The sequence below is a fragment of the Palaemon carinicauda genome, chromosome 19 (assembly GCF_036898095.1).
Source record: "Palaemon carinicauda isolate YSFRI2023 chromosome 19, ASM3689809v2, whole genome shotgun sequence".
Classification (NCBI taxonomy): Eukaryota; Metazoa; Arthropoda; class Malacostraca; order Decapoda; family Palaemonidae; genus Palaemon; species Palaemon carinicauda.
In genome coordinates, this window is record NC_090743.1 from 126,868,775 (window position 1) to 126,892,932 (window position 24,158).

At 44.7% G+C, this 24,158-nt stretch overlaps 1 protein-coding gene across 3 annotated transcripts in view; it reads right to left on the reverse strand.

Moving 5' to 3' along the window:
* The window catches only part of LOC137658845 (citramalyl-CoA lyase, mitochondrial-like), a 214,161-nt gene that overhangs the window by 186,987 nt on the left and 3,016 nt on the right, over nt 1-24,158 (reverse strand). For all 3 annotated transcript variants that reach the window (XM_068393938.1, XM_068393939.1, XM_068393940.1), the window contains exons 2-3: nt 23,085-23,228; nt 12,385-12,579 (exon numbers count right to left, since the gene is read on the reverse strand). In XM_068393938.1, coding sequence (XP_068250039.1) covers nt 12,385-12,579; nt 23,085-23,228 — 339 coding nt within the window. The remainder of the gene's footprint in view (nt 1-12,384; nt 12,580-23,084; nt 23,229-24,158) is intronic.

Sequence of the window (24,158 nt, forward strand, 5' to 3'; positions counted from 1 at the left end):
ATCAGCAGCCTTACACCATTCTAATATGGTGTGACTGCATCTGATTTGCGTTTCATGTTCGATTTAATTTTACTACGTACTGTATACAGTACTGTATTATCGTATGATCACATTCTCTTTTCGTGTTTTATTTCTTTCTGTGCTGAATTATATATCATATGTAATGCAATGAACAATCAGTAAGAGCAGTTATTACTAATTACAGTATTAATGGAATTACAGGTAACAAAATATCGTATTTGGGGGTCTTCAGATTTCGCGGTATTTTCGAAATTTCCGGAAAATCCGCGATATGTACCGTATATTTCCGCGTATAAGACGACCCTGTATTCCAAAATTTAACCATTAAAAATGGGGGGTCGTCTTATACAACCGTTATAAAAATCACACCTTGAATTCTACGTCTGGTTTATTAGTAGGCAAGCCTAGGTTGAGGTGCAATAACCACCGATACACATGAAATGATTTATGTTAATATATAAATGTATAATGAAAATAATGAAACAATTTTTACCGTATATATTATTGACATATCTACAAAAATGCCATAAATGATAAATTCGAGGAATAATTCCAACTTTTAACCATACGAGCTCAGCTGAGAAAATGCAAACATCGAGTATTGGTTGCGTTGTTAGCAACTTTTTTTCTCGCTAACCTTTCAGTAATTTTAATGCTAGTGTTAATTACGATAGTAATAACATATAGGATATTATATTATCTATTTGTTTAAAAATTATTATTTTTAGCTGTAAATAACAATTTTGGAATACAAACGGTACAATCTTTATTTCTCAATAAAAATTACTGTACATTACAGTATTGCATTTAAAACCTAAAAATTTGTAAAACTTTATTTCCAATTAATATTAAGCATCAAACCTGCGATATGTATAAATCTAACACCACTAAAACTCCTCACAGTTATCACTGTCTGTTTCGAAAAGCTGTTCGAACATATCACGAGATTTATCATATACGCCATCATCGTAAGGATTCCAGTCCGGTTCCGGTGAGTCAACTTTGGCTTCGTCGTCACATTCGTACAGTACAATAAAGGGATTTTGACGTAGGAAAAATCTATTTCTGGGCGAAGGACCTGTGCCGCCCAGTGAATAAGCTCCATTTAGCACTTATTCTTAGGTAATTTACTGCTAAATATACCAGAGAAAAAATGTAAAGGAGTGCTAGGTTAACTAGCTCGCTCACCTATTGGTGTCGGTATAAAATTGGGCGTATAATCCAGAGGTCCCGCACTATTTAGATTAATCCACGACAGAAACCCCAATAGAGGAGAGCCGTTCAACCTCACTCGGTACTACTAACAATGCATCCGCTCAGAACCCAACTCCTTAGCACCCAAAGTTTGGGGACTCCAAGGGAGAGGAGCTGGGAGGGTTCACTGGGCGGCACAGGTCCTTCGCCCAGAAATAGATTTTTCCTACGTCAAAATCCCTTTTCTGGGCTCGAACCTGTGCCGCCCAGTGAATCTATACAAGAGAAAATGTCACCAAACTTGCAAAATAAAGGAAAAAACATAAGCGTAAGGGAAATACAGGATGCTTTAATCAGAGATGAGTACCAAAAAACAATTATAGGTATAATAATGCCGCGAGTGATAATATATACAGATACTCAGGAGTATATAAAAATTTACAAATATAATAACAGTATTCAGGTGCGAGACCAACGAATACAATAGGGTATATAAATGAGGCAGGTAAGAGGGAGAGATAAAGAGACAAGGCCTTAACCTGTGAGTTACCTGGGAGTAACTACGCTCCCTGCGGCTACTGTAGAAAATTTTAGGGCTTCCAAATGTTTAAGGTAGTGTTTCTTGAACACTGACGGTGATTTCCACCCTGTAAACCTGGAGAGGTCTGTAAAATTCATGTGGTGAAAGAAGTTCACCGAGGTAGCAACCGCCCTGATATCATGTGCAAGAGGAAAAGAGTCAGGGTTAGCTTGTTTAATAAAATACAAAATTTGTTGCCTGATCCCTTTAATAGTAATGGTACCGCCTTGTTCTCTAACGAATAGAGGCCCCGAGGAGTTAGAGGAGGTCCGGGATAAATAAGACCTAAGAGTAGTGACAGGGCACAGAGACGGATCTTGCGTGAGGGGAACAATTTTCCAGGAGGTCCATCTGTTTTGAGGGTCTTCGTTCTTAGCCAAAAAGAATTTGTTAGGAGAAAGAAGGACCTCTCCCGAAGGCAGAAAGTCAATATGACCCGGGTCTCTCGACAAGGCTGCCAATTCAGAAATTCTTGCCCCGGAAGCCAAGCTCACCAGAAAAAGTGTTTTCCTGAGAAGGGTCATGTAATCACAAGAACTGTTAATGGTATCAGAAGCCAATTTGAGTACGTCATTAAGGAACCAGGTAACCGGGGTAGGACGAGTAACCGGTTTCAGTCTGGCACAAGCTTTCGGAATTGAAGCTAACAAAGAGTCGGTTAAGTCTATGTTAAAACCCACTAGGAAGATCTTTTTCAGAGCCGATTTAATAGTGGTGATAGTATTGGCTGCCAGACCTGATTCTAATAAAGATCTAAAGAAAGTGACTGTAAGGTTCAAGTTCATACAGTTCACGTCTGAGTCTATTAAAAATTTTGCCAACTTTTTAACTGCAGAGTCATACTGGCGGATGGTGGAATCCCGTTTATCCAATTCTAGGAACAAGGTGTTTTGAGGATCAATATTGGCACCATGCATAGCCGCAAACTTCATAAAGTCCATAAAGTTAGGGCGCTCTGAATGTTTGAGAAAGCGTACACAACGCGTGTTTGTACTATCTGAGACAGAACCGGATTGGGTATCGGGTGAGGGTATAGTCTCAACTCTCGCAGGAGAGGATACCAGTTGCTCTTGGGCCAGTTGGGTGCGACCAAGGCTACTTGTCCCTTGAAGGATCTCAGTTTGTCTAGAACTTTCAGCAAAAGATTCACCGGGGGAAAGAGATAAATCTTTTCCCAGTTGTCCCAATTCTGTGACATGGCGTCTGTGGCGTAAGCCTGAGGGTCTAGATTGGGAGCCACATATACTCTCAATTTGTGGTTGGATTCCGTGGCGAAGAGGTCCACTTGGAGACCGGGAACCTGAGAGAGAATCCACCGAAATGACTTTAGATCGAGTGACCATTCCGATTCTAGAGGGGAGGTCTGGGACAGGGCGTCTGCCACTACATTCCGGACTCCCGCCAGGTGGACAGCTGAAAGATGCCAACGGTTCGAGGCTGCTAGGGAGAATATGGCTACTAGAACATGGTTCAGAGGCCCTGACTTTGACCCGCCTCTGTTGAGGCAGCGGACCACCACTTCGCTGTCGAGGACCAGACGAAGGTGTTGTTTCTTGGGAAGAGCGAGACGTTTCAGGGTTAGAAGAACTGCCATGGCCTCTAGCACATTGATGTGAAAATGGCGGAACAAGGGAGTCCAAAGACCTTGAACTTTCTTGAGCTGAGAATAGCCGCCCCAACCTGATAAGGATGCGTCTGTGTGAATGATTAATTCCGGAGGCGGAAATCGAAGGGGAACTGACTTTGACGGACTGTTTGCTCTTGTCCAAGGAAGAAGTCTTTCCCGTAGAATGGGAGGAAGGCGGACTTTCCTGTCCCGGAGCTTCCGGTTCGCCCTCGAACGCCAGACACGATTGATATCTTTCAATTTTGCCTTCAGAAGAAGATCCGTCACTGAGGCAAACTGAAGGGACCCCAGAATCCTCTCTTGGAGTCGTCTGGAACTTACTTTGTCTTTGAGAAAGCGTTTGGTGTTCCTTGCAATCTCTAACCTCTTGGGTCTGGGAAGACACAGAGTATGAGATATAAGATCCCAATGCAGGCCGAGCCATTGGAACTTCGATTTTGGAAGAAGACGGGAATTCTTGAAGTTGATCTGGAAGCCTAGAGATTGAAGATAATGGATGACTTTGTGAGTGGCTTTTAGGCAATTTTGGGAGGTGTCTGACCAAATGAGCCAGTCGTCCAGATAGGCTACTACTTGAATCCCTTGATTCCTGAGTTCCTGAACAGCGACTTCTGCTAACTTTGTGAAGATCCTTGGGGCGATGTTGAGCCCGAAAGGCATCACCTTGAAGGAGTAACTTTTGTCCCCTAAGCGAAAGCCTAGGTACGGACGGAAGTGTCTCGCTATCGGGACGTGATAGTAGGCGTCTGTAAGATCGATAGAGGTGGTGACGGCCCCACGGGGAAGTAAGGTCCGCACCTGCGAGACGGTAAGCATTCGAAACTTGTCGCATTGAATGGACAAGTTGAGAAGGGATAGATCTAGAATCACTCTTCTCTTGTCTGAATCCTTCTTCGGGACACTGAACAGCCGACCTTGAAACTTCAGATGTTTCGTTTCTTGTATGGCGTTCTTTTGTAAAAGATCCTGGACAAATTCGACCAGGTCCGGAGTGGAATGTTGACGAAATTTGTTCGGAGGAGGAGGTCCTTGAATCCAACTCCACCCCAGTCCCTTGGAGATGATACTGAACGCCCAGGGACTGAACCTCCATTTGTTGCGGAAGGCATAGAGCCTCCCCCCTACCTGCTGCACCTCAGTATTGGTTTGAGGAGTTGCCTCAACGTCCGCCTCGGAAGTTCTTTCCTCTGCGAAAGGCTCTTCCCCTGCCTTTGTTCTGGTTAGAACCATGGTGGTAGCCTCTGCCTCTACCATACCTCTGGGAAGAGCTATGAGCCTCGTAAGACTGGTTAAAGGCAGGAGAAGTGGCGGAGGCACCAGAAAGCTGGCTCTTAGGGAGCAGAACGGTGACATAGTCGTCCGAAGGAGCCTGAGAGGTGGAAGGCTGTGCGGGGACAACAGAAGATGGAGGAAGAGGCAGCCGGAAGTTGGATGAAGCACTCTGCTGTTGCCTGAACTGGGTGGAGGTATATGGTCTAAGCTTCTTCCTACCCCGGGCTTGATAATTTGCGGGGTCATATTTGCGTTTAGGGGTCAAACCCCAACGGGCTTTAAGGCTCTGATTAACCCTAGTGGCCTCCGCCAAGACTTCCTCTACGAGATCCTCGGGGAAGAGATTTGAACCCCAACAGGAGGACCGGATGAGTTTATTAGGTTCATGCCTAATCGTCGCCTCAGCTAGGACATGCTTGCGACATCTGCGTTTAGCAGTAGCGAAGTCATACAAGTCATAATATAAAGACTGTAACGTAGCCTTGTTGAGAGACTTAAAAATACTCTCCGTATCGTAAGTCAAGGCTATCGACTCCGTGGATGTGGCCAGGTTTAGAGTACGGCCCACACGTAGGCGGGAATCATATTCCTGTTTAATGAGGGATTCCGGGAGACGGGGAAGCTTCTCACTAAACAAAACTGAGGCACAGTCTGCTGCAAGCTTGCCGGAGGTAAAGGTGGTATGGACGTTGTCCCAACACTCAATGCCTGAGGGAAGAAGGAGGGAGATTGGATCCACCTCTCGGATGGGAGGCAAGGGCTTCTCCTCCAGAGCATATTGAAAGGCAAGCTCTGCCACCTTATTGACGCATGGAGTCAAGGTGTTCTTGTCCATTAAGAACATCGTAAAGGAGCTTTTATAAGGCGTCAGCATGGTGTTAGTGCAGCCGATGTCGTTCAAAAATCTGGCCCAAACAGATTGGGCTTGCTCCTTCGGGAAGATGACCGTCTCTTTGGGGACCTTGTCTAATCGAACTAAAGCTTCCTCGGTAAGCCTGGCATAACCATGAAATGGAAATGCCAGACCAGGAGGAAAGAATTCAAAGTCCTCTAGAGGACGAGTGCCAAGGCCCTCCAGAGTCAACATTCCGTCTGAGAACGGGGAATGAAGAGCCATACGCCAGGGGTTGTTCTTGGCAAACGGCGGGAGCTTAGAGGCATCCGGGATGAGAGAGCTTTGGACTCTCTCCGGAGCTCCTTGCTCTAAAGCCCCAATTCTCTGACCGAAGTTAGAGAACATCGTGTCCATCCTCGACTGCATCTCCGAAACCAACTTTGCCTGCATCTCCGACACGATGCGAAGCATGGCTGATTCGGAAAGGCCCGGGCTAGCAGCAGGAGGGGCGGAAGGAACTCCCGGGTCGTGAGACTTAGAGGAGGAACCAGAGGTCTTTGAAGACGGGTTCGTACAATGTTTAGAGCCATGAGAAGTCTTGTGAGGCTTGCGAGCTTTGGGTAAGGTTCTTGAAGTAGACTTATCCTTAGGGGGAACCGGGTATGATCGTTGAGACGAATCACGGTCCCCAGAAAATCCAAGAAAAGAAGAGCGATCAGAAGAAGAAGAAAGAGCGGGGCTGAGGATAGGAATCTCAGCGCCGGACACACCTGCCTCACTTACCACCCTACCTGTATCCGGCTCGTCTAGTAACATTGGTTCGACGTCCAGGTTCATGGAGGCAACATTGTCCTCCAGACCTCCGGGGGCGTCCGATGGATCTTGCTCTGGGTCGATGAGACCCGTTATAGTGGCATCAATGTGGGCAATGATGGGAGCTGCCACATGCCTAGCCACAGCAGCTGAAGACTTGGCGTTGGGGTAAACCATGGTGCAGTAGTCCTCAGATAGGACGTACGGCCGCTTAGACTTCACATTCTGGGCAAACCCACCAACCCACACCTTCAGTGTGGCCCGAGCCGCAGACTTTTGCTCCGGGGATGCCTGAAATAATAGTGGGAATTATAAAAGGGAGACTCCCAATGGTCCTTCAAGACCATAGATATCTTACTAATAGTAAAATAAATAAGAAGGCAATATAGCCAACGGGACTCACCGAGTCAGATCCAAGGGTAGTGATGAGGTCGAAGCAAATCACACAGTTATCCGGGTGCCATACCACAACGTCTTCCAGTTGAACCCCACAAGGGGCGTGAGATCGGCAGACGGAGTGGCCACAAGGCTGGTGCAGAACAGCTGCACAGGCCGGCGTCAGACAATGCACCATCTATAAAAAGAATAGTATATGAGAAACTGTAATTCTCTTAAGTAGGGGCGGGTCCGGAGGACCCGGGCCTAACATAGGTCTAACACAAGATTAGAGCTTAACTGTACTATTCTTTAAGTAGGGGCGGGTCCGGAGGACCCGGGCCTAACATAGGTCTAACACAAGAATAGAGCTTAACTGTAATATTCTTAGGTAGGGGCGGGTCCGGAGGACCCGGGCCTAACATAGGTCTAACGCAAGGTTAGAGCTTAACTGTAATATTCTTACATAGGGGCGGGACCGGAGGACCCGGGCCTAAACATAAGTCTAACTTGAAACTAAAGTATAGCAATCCATTCCGGTCAAGCCGGGAGCATAAAAAAGGATGCAATAACAAGGAATTAAGACACATGGTGTCTGATTTCCCGGGGCGGGGTAGACCCCGGGCCGGGAAATAAAAGTATATCCAATACCAATTCATTTAGGGACTCCGGGGTAGTGATCTGTCATATATAATCATCATAGGAAATGTTATAAAATAATAGGGGGGGCGGAACTGTAGCTAAGAACCGCCAATCGAACCCGGAGGGTTTCGTATAACATAAGCCAGAATGAAAAGTGAATATAAAATAGGGTGCACCGGGATCCAACTCTGTTGACCGGTGGCCAACCAGACTAGACAGAGATGAACCCGCCGGGCCACCCGGAGAACAAAGTCCATAAACACTGAACTACCCCCTCTAAAAGGAGGGAAGGCAACGGTCCCTTAGTGGAGGGGGGAGAAGCCTAGCCGCCCACCTAGCTAGAGGGGGAGCGTGGGGGAGGATCACGTGATACGAGGCAGCAGGGCTACCAACTGACGATCCCCAACCAGACAGATCAAACGGAGTAATGGCACAAATATTCATTATAATAATAATAGCGTTAAAAATTATATGAATAAACACATAGAAAATTTTGGGCAAGGCGTGCAACATAATAATTAAATCACAAAAGACACACCTGATGGCTAAAAATAACATTGCCGCCTAGCACGAAGGTCGGCAGCCATAACGATACGTAAATGATATCGGCCCTAAAATTGAACCACAAGGATTCTAAACGCTAAATAATGAATATTCACAATAACAAATAATATTTGATAATAAAAATAATACACATAGTAACACCGCAAGTGAAACTTAAAAGCTCTCAAAAACAGGAGTACCAACTGTAGTGAAATCAAGCAAGATCGAGATGAACGAAGAGAATAAACTCCTATAATATAAATATTAAACGATCTAGGTTGCTCAAAACACAGTAAAACCCAGCTTGGTACTTAACTTAGACGGTGTCTCCTGGGAAACCGACGAAGAAGCCATAATTCAATGGAAAATAAACCAAAATCGAGAGCACAACAAAAATGCGGGTTACTATACTCGTCGTGCTAAAAGGAGTTGGGTTCTGAGCGGATGCATTGTTAGTAGTACCGAGTGAGGTTGAACAGCTCTCCTCTATTGGGGTTTCTGTCGTGGATTAATCTAAATAGTGCGGGACCTCTGGATTATACGCCCAATTTTATACCGACACCAATAGGTGAGCGAGCTAGTTAACCTAGCACTCCTTTACATTTTTTCTCTGGTATATTTAGCAGTAAATTACCTAAGAATAAGTGCTAAATGGAGCTTATTCACTGGGCGGCACAGGTTCGAGCCCAGAAAATCGTCTTCACTGCCATCCATGGCATTTGAGATCCGTATTTTAAAAATTATTTTATGACACTTTCCACCTTAACATTATCCTATGCTTTTATAACAAACTCGCAAAGAACATCAAAGAACATAAAAGAAGAAGAAGAAAGAGAAGGAACGGGCATTTCGTACGTGAGCAGCTGATGAGTGTAAACAAACAATGCAGGCTAGGTGACGTATGTTCTAGGAAAACAATAAAGGATTTGTTTTGTTATTTCGTTTATTTTTAATTTATAAGAATACAGTAAGTAATATCATCATCTTTACATATCCTATATTTCATAAGATATCAAGTGTTGCAAAAGCTGGCCTAGGCTATACACAGATGGTTTTATGATTGAGCAGTCGTCTTATACTACCGATATGAGATAAATTCATAAAAATTTGCTCAAAATTTGTACCTCGTCTTATATGAAGGTCGCCTTATACGCGGAAATATACGGTATATATATATGGGTTATGGAAAAAACCCGCGAAGTGGTGAATCTGCGATGGTCGAACCGCGAAGTAGCGAGGGTTCACTGTAATTGTATTTTTTATCCTGTTTAATTTGTTTTTCTTCAATCCCTCACTCAAAATTTTTATTTTTATTACAGAGTGACAGTTCCCTGCACCCAGTGGGGAAAGTATAGTAAAATTTAGCTTGTCATGCTTGGAAATTGGGACACTAGCCAGGTTTCTTGGTGTTGGTCATATAATAACAATTTTCTTCTCCGAGGTCCCCAGAAAAAACAAAGACAGAAGGGTTTGTTGACCCAGGACACTGCATATACAGTAATTGGACCTTTCAGTGAAAAAGAAAAAGACATTATTTGAAGGCATGTGTAATGAAATACAGTAACCTATGTGTCTCTGATACTGTAGTTATCTTGTACGCTTGCCTTCTATTTAGTGTGGTGCGGTAGGCTAGAACATGGCAAAAGACCCTTGAAGGCAAAAAGTCATAGTTTGCCGTTGGCCTATCAATGCCAAGGCTTTGCTTGTGCCACTGTGCAAATTAGTGGAGAAAGGAAACAACGGTGCTCGTCAACTGAAGACGACACCATGGAGCCGTCAATTGAACCGCAGCAAAATGTTGGAACATCAGCCCAAAAAGAAGAAGGACATAGAGAATAAACAAGAAGTTCAGGATGAAGAAGCCTACAGTGAAAAGGCAGATAATTCCTTGGATGAATTCTTGCTGAAATGAACAATCCTGTTGTACTTTGGCCTGCAGCCCCACGAAAAGCAGCATTAGGAATCATCCGCATTGTTTATTCTATTATAGGATAACCGGTTGTAAGTGCGTTTTAATACTGTCCAGTATCTTGCATGTTCATATACGGTAGGTTATCATCTTTAAATTATTCCTGGTTGTGGGGGCAGTGTATTATTAGTAAGGGAGTGTCCAATGTGTGGGCGGATAACTTTTTTGTCAAGTCTTTTTTACATGAAACTCTCATTTTTAGTCTAGTTATTACTGGTCAAAGTTCATTCAATATTGAAGACCTGTATGTCCTCATCACTATCTTTTTTGTTTCTTTCTCAAAATAAATTTTTTCTTGTTTTTGTAAACAACATTTCTTTCCACTACACCATTGTATCCCCTTCTCAGCCACCAATTATATTTTTTGTTATTTGCTACCTTTATAAAATCTAACCTGAGATTTAAGCTATTTATTATTTCTGCAGATTTTCTCAAAATTAAATCAGTGGTCATACTACCTGTTTATTCAGCAAGCTCAAGGCAAGAAAAAATAGTAGGGAAGTAAGGTTCTAGCTGGGTACCCTTGCCAAGTATAAAATCAAGGGGTGGTGCCCATTACCCAGTTCATTCTTGATTGTTTACCTTTTACCAAGATTTCTAGGTATTCCACAGTTTCTTTTGTGTAGTGAAACGGAGTGTGGTCGGCATTCGGACATTAGGCAGTCTGCGTGCTACATCTGGCCACAGTCCGCAAACCACTATAGCGCATTCAACCAAAGTGTAAACATTGGGGAGCATTGCGCGTTCAGTAGGATTGTAGTACAGTACTGTACTGTATTGTGGACTCAACTCCAAAGAGTAGAGGGAGAGAAGATACGAGGAGAGTTTGTAAGACTGTGGATGCTCTGTCGAATCCAAACCGACTCTTGGTTGGTGCTCCAAACGTGATACAATATGTCGATCTTTGTGTGCCTGAAATGATCACCCCTTAGGAGAGAAGGTATATGCAGCTTCTCTATATGGACAGGTGAGATCCAACAGTCTTCGAGGGGTGAGAGGCACTCCTGACTTTACTGTAGATTGAGGAGAAAAGTATGTTCCCAAAATGTGATGGAAAAAGTTCAGGCAAGATGGTTGGCACACAAAATCAAGATGGTGAAGTGTTCACTTTGGTGTAAGCACTGGTGGATTGCAGAAGCGAGATTTCCAGAATGTATCCAGAAAAATAATGTTGAGAATACATGTCAGGGATGAAAAGATGATCATACGAGTCAAGAATGCTCGTAAGGGGGAAATAGGGAACAAGAAGGATGAGGGATCTCAACCACTAACCAATGAGCATCAGCCGAAGCTAGCTCGGTGGTTGGAGTGAAGTCTGAAACCAAAGGATTAGCAACAAAGGTGTAATAGAATACTCGGCATCATGTGGAGGCCAGGAGGATATACGTTGTTGAATTTCTTGATAAACACTTTGTCACCATCCTCCTTTACCATGACCTGGATAAGACCCAACAACGAAGGACCAGACAGGGAAAGATCTGGGCTAAAAAAGGGAGATATAAAATTTCCATTTCCATTTTGCCATCCATGGAACTTTTCGCATTGAAAGGATGACCACTCCCTACACACAACACAAAGAGATTTCGATGAGCATCTACGTCCTCAGCACATAGGAAATAATGGACGGGGATTTATTTCAAGGCAGCTCATGAAAAGTCCCACAAAGGCATCCCTCAATATCACGACAAGTACACATTACACACACTTGTTTCACAATCATCCTTTAAGAGAAAAAGAGACAGTGATTAAATAAAGCTAGTGAAATGGAGGACAAAAACAGACATCCAATCACTGCTTAAGCCAGAAGATGAGTGGGATATCAGCCAGGAGCAACATCATACCAATCCCATAAATAGGAGGAGGATGCAGCCATACCAGGCTGCCAGACCCTCGATAATTTTTAGACCGGCCGTAACTAGCATCACCAGAATTTACCTCATTTAATTGACTCGGTTTGTATTTGCGTAGGAACAAAAGGTAATCTATCAATCAACTAGGCTTAATTAACCCTTTTACCCCCGGGGTATTTGGAAATTTCCAACCCTTAACCCCCAAGGGGTTATTTTTTTCCCAGCACATTTTGCAGTATATTTTTTTTACATTGCTCTAACAGCCTTAATTTTTGTCATAGAGAGGTCAGGTTGGTCTCATTCTCTTGGAAAATGCCTGAATTTTCTCAAAAAATTATCAAAAAATATGAAAAACAAATTTTTATAGCATTTTTTTGCAAGGACGTACCGGTACGTCCATGGGGGTAAAGGGATGGCTTTTGTGAAACGTACCAGTACGTCCTTTGGGGGTAAAAGGGTTAAATAAGTCAATCCAATAGCCATGACTATTTCAAAGAACGGATTACAATACAGTAAACTGTGTACTTTATGATAATAATTCCCTTTAATTCACAAAAAAATCAACACAAAACATGCAAAAAGCAAATCACTTTAAACACTCATATCTACTACTAATAGCATCAGCAATCTATCACACCTAAAACATAAAAAATGCTATCTCACCCACTCAAGATGCTGTGGAGACTCCACTTTTGGCAGATGAACAGTACTGGGAAGGTGTGCACCAGATAAAATCTCTCTCATGTCATCTTCACAAAGACCACTGTCTACACTATTAAAGCGTACCGAGCAGTCCTTACCAGTAAAGTCAATTTCTTGAGAATCCAATATTCGACGAATCATGGATCTAGCAGCTTCCTGGTGAAAAAAACTTAATGAATAATGTATATGGTAATTTTGGGTTATGAAAAAATGGAGGATAAAAGATTACTGGCAATGGGAAAGCAACATAAGGAAGTTTTTTTACTTTGATTTAATAAAACAGAATTTTTGAAATAAAATCTAAAATTTCAATACTTTCCCATCATTCATTGGGCTATATATTTAGCAAGCAAAGCTTGGTTAACAAACTAAAAAAATTACAGAAATATCAGGGGCTTGTGTAACTAGCTCTTCTATTTCTAATGCCCAAGAACTGATTATGGCCACTAGAGGTCACCAGCTTGAATCCTTCTTTTCTGCTTTGTTCCTACTAGATGGGGGTATGATGGTGGGACTGATACATTTGAGGCAAACATTAAAAATAATTTCATTTAAAACATTGTTGATTTCATTGAGGCTTATCCAACATTCATTATGCTAATTTCCACATTGTTCAGGAGGGGTTAGTGACAAATAATATGACAAATTTGAAAGTAATATGTTATTTTGATAATAAAATAAATTTTTGAATATACTTACCCGGTGATTATATAAGCTGCAGCTCTGCTGCTCGACAGAAAACTCTACGTAAAAAATCCGCCAGCGATCGCTATGCAGGTAGGGGGTGTACTTCAACAGCGCCATCTGTCGTGCAGGTACTCAGTACTCATTGTAAACAAAGAACTCAATTTTCTCCTCGGTCCACTGCGTCTCTATTGGGGAGGAAGGGAGGGTCCTTTAATATATAATCACCGGGTAAGTATATTCAAAAATTTATTTTATTATCAAAATAACATTTTTCAATATTTAACTTAGCCGGTGATTATATAAGCTGATTCACACCCAATGGGGTGGGTAGAGACCAGCAATAAATGTTTACATTAATATGAGCTAAGGATTTTTTATTTCATTTTAGAAGTTATCAAAATAACAAAAATAAAATAAATAAGTACCTGGTAAGGAAGCCGACTTGAACAATTACTCTGCCTTTTTAAGTACGTCTTCCTTACGGAGCCTCGCGATCCTCTTAGGATGCTGAGCGACCCCTAGGATCTGAAGTATGAAGGGTTGCAACCCATACCACAGGACCTCATCAAAACCTCTAATCTAGGCGCTTCTCAAGAAAAGAATTTGACCACCCGCCAAATCAACCAGGATGCGAAAGGCTTCTTAGCCTTCCGGACAACCCAAAAAACAACAATAAAAACATTTCAAGAGAAAGATTAAAAAGGTTATGGAATTAGGGGATTGTAGTGGTTGAGCCCTCACCAACTACTGCACTCGCTGCTACGAATGGTCCCAGGGTGTAGCAGTTCTCGTAAAGAGACTGGACATCTTTAAGATAAAAAGACGCGAACACTGACTTGCTTCTCCAATAGGTTGCGTCCATTATACTTTGCAGAGATCTATTTTGTTTAAAGGCCACTGAAGTTGCGACAGCTCTAACTTCATGTGTCCTTACCTTCAGCAAAGCTTGGTCTTCCTCACTCAGATGGGAATGAGCTTCTCGTATTAACAGTCTGATAAAATAGGATAAAGCATTCTTTGACATAGGCAAAGATGGTTTCTTAACTGAACACCATAAAGCTTCTGACTGTCCTCGTAAAGGTTTAGTTCGTCTTAAATAGAACTTAAGAGCTCTCACAGGGCATAAGACTCTTTCTAGTTCATTTCCAACCATATTCGATAGGCTTGGAATATCGAACGATTTCGGCCAAGGACGAGAAGGTAGCTCGTTTTTGGCTAGAAAACCAAGTTGTAGAGAACATTTAGCCGTTTCAGATGAAAATCCGATGTTCCTGCTGAAGGCGTGAATCTCACTGACTCTTTTAGCTGTGGCTAAGCAAACCAGGAAAAGAGTCTTTAAAGTGAGATCTTTAAAGGAGGCTGATTGCAGCGGCTCGAACCTTTCTGACATGAGGAATCTTAGTACCACGTCTAAATTCCAACCAGGTGTAGCCAAACGACGCTCCTTCGTGGTCTCAAAAGACTTAAGGAGGTCCTGTAGATCTTTGTTGTTGGAAAGATCTAAGCCTCTGTGACGGAAGACTGATGCCAACATGCTTCTGTAACCCTTGATAGTGGGAGCTGAAAGAGATCTTTCTTTCCTTAGGTATAAAAGGAAGTCAGCTAATTGAGTTACAGAGGTACTGGTCGAGGATACTGATACTGATACTGACTTGCACCAGTTTCGGAAGACTTCCCACTTCGATTGGTAGACTCTAAGGGTGGATGTCCTCCTTGCTCTAGCAATCGCCCTGGCTGCCTCCTTCGAAAAGCCTCTAGCTCTCGAGAGTCTTTCGATAGTCTGAAGGCAGTCAGACGAAGAGCGTGGAGGCCTTGGTGTACCTTCTTTACGTGTGGCTGACGTAGAAGGTCCACCCTTAGAGGAAGAGTTCTGGGAACGTCCACTAGCCATCGAAGTACCTCGGTGAACCATTCTCTCGCGGGCCAGAGGGGAGCAACTAACGTCAACCTTGTCCCTTCGTGAGAGGCGAACTTCTGCAGTACCTTGTTGACAATCTTGAACGGGGGGAATGCATATAGGTCTAGATGTGACCAATCTAGGAGAAAGGCATCTATATGAACTGCTGCTGGGTCCGGGATTGGTGAGCAATATATTGGGAGCCTCTTGGTCATCGAGGTTGCGAAGAGATCTATGGTAGGCTGGCCCCATGTGGCCCACAGTCTCTTGCACACATCCTTGTGTAGGGTCCATTCTGTTGGAATGATTTGTCCCTTCCGACTGAGGCAATCTGCCATGACATTCAAGTTGCCTTGGATGAACCTCGTTACAAGTGAAATGTTTAGATCTTTTGACCAGGTGAGGAGGTCCCTTGCGATCTCGTACAACGTCATAGAGTGGGTCCCTCCTTGCTTGGAGATGTACGCCAAAGCTGTGGTGTTGTCCGAGTTCACCTCCACCACTTTGCCTTGAAGGAGAGACTTGAAGCTTTTCAAGGCCAGATGAACTGCCAGTAGCTCCTTGCAGTTGATATGCATTGTCCTTTGACTCGTGTTCCAAGTTCCCGAGCATTCCCGACCGTCTAATGTCGCGCCCCAGCCCGTGTCCGATGCGTCCGAGAAGAGAACGTGGTTGGGAGTCTGAACAGCCAGGGGCAGACCCTCTCTGAGGCTGACATGTCCTTCCACCAAGTCAGGGAAGACTTCATCTTCTCGGAAATGGGGATCGAGACCGCTTCTAGCGTCTTGTCCTTTTTCCAGTAAACAGCTAGGTGATATTGAAGAGGACGGAGGTGTAGTCTTCCTAACGATACGAACTGTTCCAGGGATGATAGTGTCCCTATCAGACTCATCCACTGCCTGACTGAACATCGTTCCTTCTTCAGCATGTTCTGGATGCATAACTGGGCTTGACTTGTTCTGGGGGCCGACGGAAAAGCCCGAAAAGCTAGACTGTGAATCTCCATCCCTAAATACACAATAGTTTGGGATGGGACCACTTGAGACTTTTCCATATTGACCAGGAGACCCAATTCCTTGGTCAGATCTAGAGTCCACTTTAGATCCTTCAGACAGCGACGACTGGAAGAAGTTCTTAGAAGCCAGTCGTCCAAATAGAGGGAGGCTCTGATGTCCGCTAAATGAAGGAATTTGGCTATATTCCTCATCAGCCTTGTAAACACAAGAGGAGCTGTGCTTAAGCCAAAGCACAGGGCTTGAAACTGGTAGACAACCTTTTCGTAAACGAATCTCAGAAAAGGTTGGGAGTCTGGGTGGATGGGGACGTGAAAGTATGCGTCCCTTAGGTCTAAAGAGACCATCCAGTCTTCCCTTCTGACCGCTGCTAGAACGGACTTTGTGGTCTCCATGGCGAACGTCTGCTTTGTGACAAAGACATTCAGCGCACTGACGTCTAGCACCGGCCTCCACCCTCCTGTCTTCTTTGCCACTAAGAAGAGACGGTTGTAGAAGCCCGGGGTTTGATGGTCCAGGACTTTGACTACCGCTCCCTTTTCTAGTAAGAGAGACACCTCCTGTTTCAATGCTCGTCTCTTGTCTTCCTCTCTGTACCTGGGAGAGAGATCGATGGGAGACGTTGCTAGAGGGGGTTTTCGTACAAACGGGATCTTGTACCCCTCTCTGAGCAACTTCACAGATTGTGCATCTGCGCCTCTCTTCTCCCAGGTCTGCCAGAAGTTCTTGAGTCTGGCTCCCACTGCTGTCTGAAGAAGCTGGCAGTCAGACTCTGCCTTTAAAGGACTTGGTTCCTTTCTTCTTCCCACGTCTCCCTTCGGCACGAGCACCTCCTCTGCTGGAGGCTCTGCCACGAAAGGGCGGAATAAATCGGGACGCTGGAGTGTCCATCCTTGGTCTAGCTGACATGGTAGGCAAAGGGGTGGCTTTGCGGGCAGAGGACGCCACCAGGTCATGGGTGTCCTTCTGTATCAACGAAGCAGCAATCTCCTTAATCAAGTCCTCTGGAAAAAGGCACTTAGAGAGAGGAGCAAACAGAAGTTCTGATCTTTGACAAGGTGTCACTCGAGCTGACAGGAAAGAGCAAAGGTTCTCACGCTTCTTGAGGACTCCGGATACGAACGATGCAGCAAGCTCGCTAGACCCGTCACGTATGGCCTTGTCCATGCAGGACATTATGAGCAAGGAAGATTCCTTCTCAGTCGGGGAGATCTTCCTGCTCAAAGCTCCCAGACACCAGTCTAAAAAGTTGAAGACCTCGAAGGCTCTAAAAACTCCTTTCAACAGATGGTCTAGGTCCGAAGGTGACCAGCAAATCTTAGAGCGTCTCATGGCTAGCCTGCGGGGAGAGTCTACAAGACTTGAGAAGTCGCCCTGGGCAGAGGCAGGAACTCCCAAGCCGAGAACTTCTCCCGTGGCATACCAGACGCTCGATCTGGAAGAGAGTTTAGCAGGGGGAAACGTAAAGGCTGTCTTCCCTAAACTCTTTTTGGACTGCATCCAATCTCCTATAACTCGTAAAGCTCTCTTGGACGAGCGTGCGAGGACGAGTCTAGTAAAGGCAGGCGAGGATGACTGCGTACCTAAAGCAAACTCTGACGGAACATCTCTTTGAACAGAGCAAGAACTTTTCTAAAGTCCAAAGAGGGTTGCGTGGACTTGGGCTCGTCAAGGTCCGAATGTGGTTCATCAACGTGTGCCGCATCGTCATCATCAGAGTCCATCATCCGAGAATTGAGGAGGAAGCGGCAATGGAGTAGGTATCGGCTGGTCAGCTGAGTCCGGTCGCACGGGTGCACGCGTGACTGAACCGGACGCAACGTCATGGAACTGTTGCCCAGTCTGTGAGCTGGCAACAACCATAGCAGCGCGGGGACGCACAGCGTCTACTCCAGACTGTCTAGTCTGATGTGGGCGAGCAGAGGTAACCACACTGGGTTGCGGAGGTTGACGCACCGCGTCAAAACAAAACAACTCTGACGGTTGTTGTACCTCGCGAACGTCAACGGTAGGTTCCGTGCGTCGCTGAACGTCAACATGCGGCTGGCAGGGTACACTGGAACGCATGGGTGGCGGGACTCTCTCAGCTGGAGTGCGCAAGAAGGTCGCCTCAGCGTCCACAGGACGCACAACCGTGGTTGGTTGTAGGCAAGAGATTGGTGCAGCAGCAACCTTCTCCACACGAAAGTCCTGCATCAGAGACGTTAATTGTGACTGCATGGTCTGCAGCAAAGACCACTTGGGGTCTGCAGGAGCAGGTGCGGCAACAGACGGTGTAACTGTCTGCGGTGGTACCGCTTTGCCTCTCTTAGGAGGTGAACAGTCATCGGAAGACTGCAGCGAGTCCGAACTGACCCAGTGGCTACAACTGGGCCGTTGGACTTGCGCGGAAGGGACCGACTTGCGCTTAAGCGGTCGTGAGACCTTGGTCCATGGTTTCTTGCGAGAAACCTCTTCCGCAGATGAGGAATAAATGGGCTCTCTCGTCTTTGTGTGGGTGGGGCGATCTTGGTTAGATACGCCCGAAACCACGGAGGGAACGTCTGTTCGCTGATTAAAGCCTCTCGAACCCATTGGTCGTACGACATTGCTTCTCCCCTGGACTTGGGAGCTTGCAAGAGGTCCCGGACTAGGAGGACGACAGGCACGAACAGACGAACCCTCAAGCGCAACACTATCCACAACACTATCACTCACTTTATCACTTCCCACTGCACTCTTACACTTCAGCTCCTTGACGTCCGCCATGAGCTGGTTACGGTCACTAGCCAAGGACTCAACTCTCTCACCCAGAGCTTGGATGGCACGCATCATATCAGCCATCGAAGGTTCCTGAGTGCCAGAAGGGGGATTAGGAGCAACCACTACAGGGGAAGGAATAGGTTGTGGGGCATGAGGAGAGGAAAAATCAACAGAACGAGATGAACTTCTCCTGACTCTATCTCTCTCTAGCCTACGTGTATATTTCTGGAATTCGATAAAATCGAATTCTGAAAGCCCAACGCATTCCTCACATCGATCTTCCAATTGACAGGTTTTATCCCGACAATTGGAACAAACGGTGTGAGGATCGATAGAGGCCTTCGGAAGACGCCTTGAACAGTCCCTAGCATTACACTTCCTGAATTTTGGGACTTGAGAAGGGTCAGCCATTTTGAATTGGTCAAAGGGGAATTCAAAAACTATCCAAAGTCATCAACAAATAATCCGATATCAAAAAAAGAATGCAAGGATTTATTGAAGAGAAAGCCTGCACAGCGAAAGCTCAAAACTAGAAAAGTGTACTTCACCAAATAGTTGTGAAAACAAATCCAGTTAGCAACAGCGAATTAGTAGGTCTTGCCGGTAGCACGACAGAGAGAAAATTGAGTTCTTTGTTTACAATGAATACTGAGTACCTGCACGACAGATGGCGCTGTTGAAGTACACCCCCTACCTGCATAGCGATCGCTGGCGGATTTTTTACGTAGAGTTTTCTGTCGAGCAGCAGAGCTGCAGCTTATATAATCACCGGCTAAGTTAAATATTGAAAATTGTATTTTTCCTAGCAATACAAACCTGGAGCTCTTTACTGAAGAGTATCATTTCGGCGAAACAGAAACCAGCCGATAAACATTTTGTCAGGTTGTAACTACCCACCGCTAGTTAGCGGATGGGGGAGGGGGGAGCGGGGTAGGTTAACCGTCCCGCTCACACCAGCACTAGCGACTAACCGTCACTTTTGTAATTATGGCAGGACTTTCAGGGGGTTGGTGATGGCAGGTCAGTATGTGTAAAGAGCTCCAGGTTTGTGTTGCTAGGAAGAGCGCTGGTGAGCTGGAGAGCGCTTGTGCGCAGGAAAGCACTGACATGTAGGAGACCCCAAAGGGAATGTGCAGGAGAGCGCTGTCAAGCTGGAGAGCACAAGTACGCTGGCGAGTGTTGGTTTACTGGCGAGCGCTGGTGAGCTGGGAAACGCTGGCATCTGGCAAAGTGCGAACGCGCTGGAAAGCTCTGGCGATCAGATCACTGGGGCATTGGAGAGTGCTGAACCGCAGGAGAGCACTGATGCGCTGGCGAGCATCAACACGGAGAGTGTTGACGTGCGGGGCTCTGAAGAGTTGTTGGTGAGCGCTGGCGCGTTGAAGAAGGTCTGGAACGCTGCGTAGGGCAGCGCATTCGTGAGGGTGAGTGACGTTTGAATACATTACGAGCTGGCAGGAGCGGAATAGGAGTCAGGAACAGAGAAGGCAAGTCATTAAGAAAGCAAGAAGCAGAAGATCAACGTGTTGTAAAGTCAGGAACATGGATGTGCCCTTAGGAAGGGCGAATATCCTCCAAAGGGGATCATACACGATACACAGAAGAGTTTAAGGCCGAAGTCCGAGGACTAGCGGTAGCGTCGTCAGGAGAAGGTCCAGGAGAGGGCGAAGGTCGAGGGCCAGAAGACGATGAAAGAGAAGGCTCCTCTGTGGGGGAAGGCTGCGAAGACGAGGCTAAAGATTTCACCAATGATGAGGGGACACCTTTAAGGCGAGGCGGAGGGTGAGCTCTATGAGATCGTTGACTCCCTCTGGGGGCCAGTGGATCAGCAAGCTGACCTTTGGAAGCAGCAGTCCTCCGCAGAGGAGTCTTTATGAGTGAACTCCTCCGAGGAAGAGAAAAACTCGCAGGAGAGACAGACAAAAGACTTTGCTTCCCCCTCGAAGGATGATCAGGAACAGGGGAAGTGCAGTTGGCAGCAACACCTGTAGAGTCTGAAGGGGCAGGGGCATCGGCAGCAGCAGCAGAAGACGCCTCAGATACCACTACGTTGACACACAACAGAAGATCCACCTCCGAAGTTGACGATGGCTACACACTAGCACCACGGATGATGAGCTGCAGCAAGGAGTCCTTGGAGGGCAGACCCAGAAGCCTCAAGGACGACCACACCTGAATAAAAGGAGAAAGACACACGGCCTCACCCAGGGGGAGAGGTGGGGCTGCTTCGCTGGGGGAAGCAACACCATCTCTCGAGGACCAGGGTTGACCATCAATTAAAGGGCCTATGCCACTACTCGGCGGTCTCTCGGAAGAGGCCAAACGAGTAGGAGCTTCGGAGGAAGGTCGGGAAGCGGAAGAAGCAGCCTAGGGTTTTTTCCCCTTTGAAGAAACCTTCGAAAGAAAAATATCCCGCTTTGACTACTACTTCTGCCGGCGCCCAAATCTTTCCCACTGGGAGGCAGACCACTCCCGACACTCACTACACTTATTTTCGCTATAACACCGTTGACCTCTGCAGGCGAAACAAAGAGTGTGACAATCGGTTCCCACGGGCGACATGAATGTACTGCAGGGCCGGCCTTCAAGTCCAGGGCAGGTACGCATGGTCAGCAGAAGTCAACACAAACACACACTAATCATGAGAAAGCACAAACAAAAAGCATTAATGGCAGTCCAAAAATAACTTGGCAAGGATGAAGAACGGCAACTACCGTTCTCCATCTGAACCAAAAGCAAAGTGTGTGAATGGGAGCGATAGCAAGATACACCCCCCTAACCCCGCTAACTAGCAGAATGGGCAGTTAACCCTTACTAAATTTTGATGGCTCATCCTTCCAGTTATTGAACAAATGAAAATTAAGTTTGCCAAAAATTCTCCTGCCAGTAGACGAACATTTATCCTCACTGATAGGTTCTATCAAAGTGAGTGCTCCGTGGGCAGGCAGCTCCTGGTCGGTAACTACCGGCCACCTGTTTACACCTCGTTATAAAAGTTTAATTGCTGTATCCTCCACCTTGGTTGTTATTCTATCCTACGTACTGGAGGATGGTTTGTATTTGTGCCGGAAGAAATCCATTCCAATGAAAAACTTTCAGGTAAGCCTTCTGAAGTTAGTTGACCAATTCCTTGTGTCAATAAATATCTTAAAAATTCTCTTTGTCAAGACCTTTTCCTGTGGACAAAGCCAAAACAAATTAGTAGCATTTAGAGACCACAGACTCCCCTTAGGAACCATTTTCTAAAAGGATGACACATAACAAAACATATAAACTACACAATCAATAATCATCAAGACAGCTACTGAAAGTTTGTCCTTAACTGAGATGGTCTCACTGTGTCAAAAGACCTTTTCATGGCTAGTATTATCGTTATCATACGAAGTAATTATTTTGAACTTATTAAAAAGAAAACTGTACCCAGTTACCCCCATTGTCAAGGAAACTTATCCGAATCTTTTATCAGTCGCTTCTTTGTCAGTGCCATGATCCTCCCTCTGTACAGATGCCACCTTGGAAAGACCTTTCAGATAAGAGCTCATATTGCATCAGGCTCCATTTCTTGAGTATTTGAAGAGTAATAGGAAGATAACAAAATAAAAAGACAAAAGGTTAAGAGTCATCTGAAGGAATATTCAATGTGGTCCAGAGAGTAAAGTCTTGGTACCTAGAATCACATATTCTTCAAATTTTTTATGGTAATACAGTAAAATTTTCAATCAAAACAGAAAACAAAACAAAAAAATTGGACATCATTAATATCTGGAATACACCTCAAATGAAAAGACAGCTCATTAAGAGGCCTCCTTCTTCCTCTTGCCTTCTTGACAAAAATGAAGAGATTGTAGAGCTTCCTGGACAACCTACATTAACTACTTCACTTTATTACCTCATGTTCAAGGTGAAAAACTTCAAAATAAGAGATCCTCAATTCTTTCCCGGGAATCAAAGGATGAGGGAAAATTAATGAAACCAGACTCAACAAACTTCTTATTAAGGCATCTTGAACCAAAGAAGCAGGTCTTCCAGAACTGACGACTTTCCCTTAAAGGGAATAATCATCTCCCTTATATGAGAACTTTAAGGAGATCACCTCAATAAAGCTTCAAACCTCTTGCCTATTATGGCAAATCTATGGGCTTATAGCACATACAAATAAACATCAAAATTATATTCTAACCAGAAATCTGACTTTGTGATTTGAAAGGTTTGGATAGAGTAAAACAGTGGGTTTGTATAGAAACTTTACAAAAATTTTAAACAGGTGTACAAGTGATATCATCATAATACACAACAAGCATAAATAAATATACGTACTGTACCTTCTTAGATAGTGCAACGCCATCTTCACAGTCCATAACTATGCAATCCGCAGACAAACTAGGAATTTTTTTCAATTTTCTTTCATCACTTCCAGGGACATACAAGACTGCACGACGGGGTATATACCGCCTGGCATCCACATTCTGTAAAAAAATAATATCAGAAACATGAAATCATATAATAAATAACACAAGAAGCATAACCCATGTAAATGTATCGAGTATAGGTTATGCATCAGTGCTTTACTTGAAAATAGGGTACATAGGGAAAGGGTTGTATCTTTGGTCAAAACTATTACTTGAAAATATACAGTACTGCAAATATGTTACCCTAAACCTCTTTAAGATTACATACTACAACGAAATATTTACCCGCTTTAAAACCATAATCAAATATAGAGACTATTTTTCCACTCTCTAATAGCTTGGATCTTCCTCATGAAAGCCCAATTTGTGACAATCTAAGAGGAAAAATAAAATGCTTTACCCAATTAGGTCAAGACAGAATTATATATCTCTTGAATAGATACTTCACGATATTACTTCTGTTGCAAAATATATGTTTCTTTTCTTCCCTGTTAAAGTCATCCTTCCTGGTCCTGTACGGGAGTGAGAAAGATGACTTCAAAAACCTCCTAACATCAAATAACAGAGATGTAGAAGCTGTTATGGCAAGGCTAGTACCAACTTTAAAGGAAGCTAGTACTGTACTAGGAAACAGAACACCTATTTCTCAACAAGGGAGATATCGGAAGTATCGGACCAGAAATCATGACTAATGTGAAGGGGAGACAACACATCCTTCCCTTGTAAGGAGGATGGAGGCATTGCTTCTGAGCCGAGCGTAGTCTGGTAGAAAGACACTAAAATGCATAACTAGCCAACATCAGTCATCCGACCACCAGCTTCATCAACCTCAAAAGATCAAGAAAAGGTAGAAAGGCAGGTCATTCCACACTTCTTTGAGACTAATGCTGAACGTGTTACCTTAGACAAGATGCATACTTGTCTCATGCGGGAGCTGGGAGAATTACAATACTGTACAACTGAGTAGCCACCAAAGGACACGAGAAA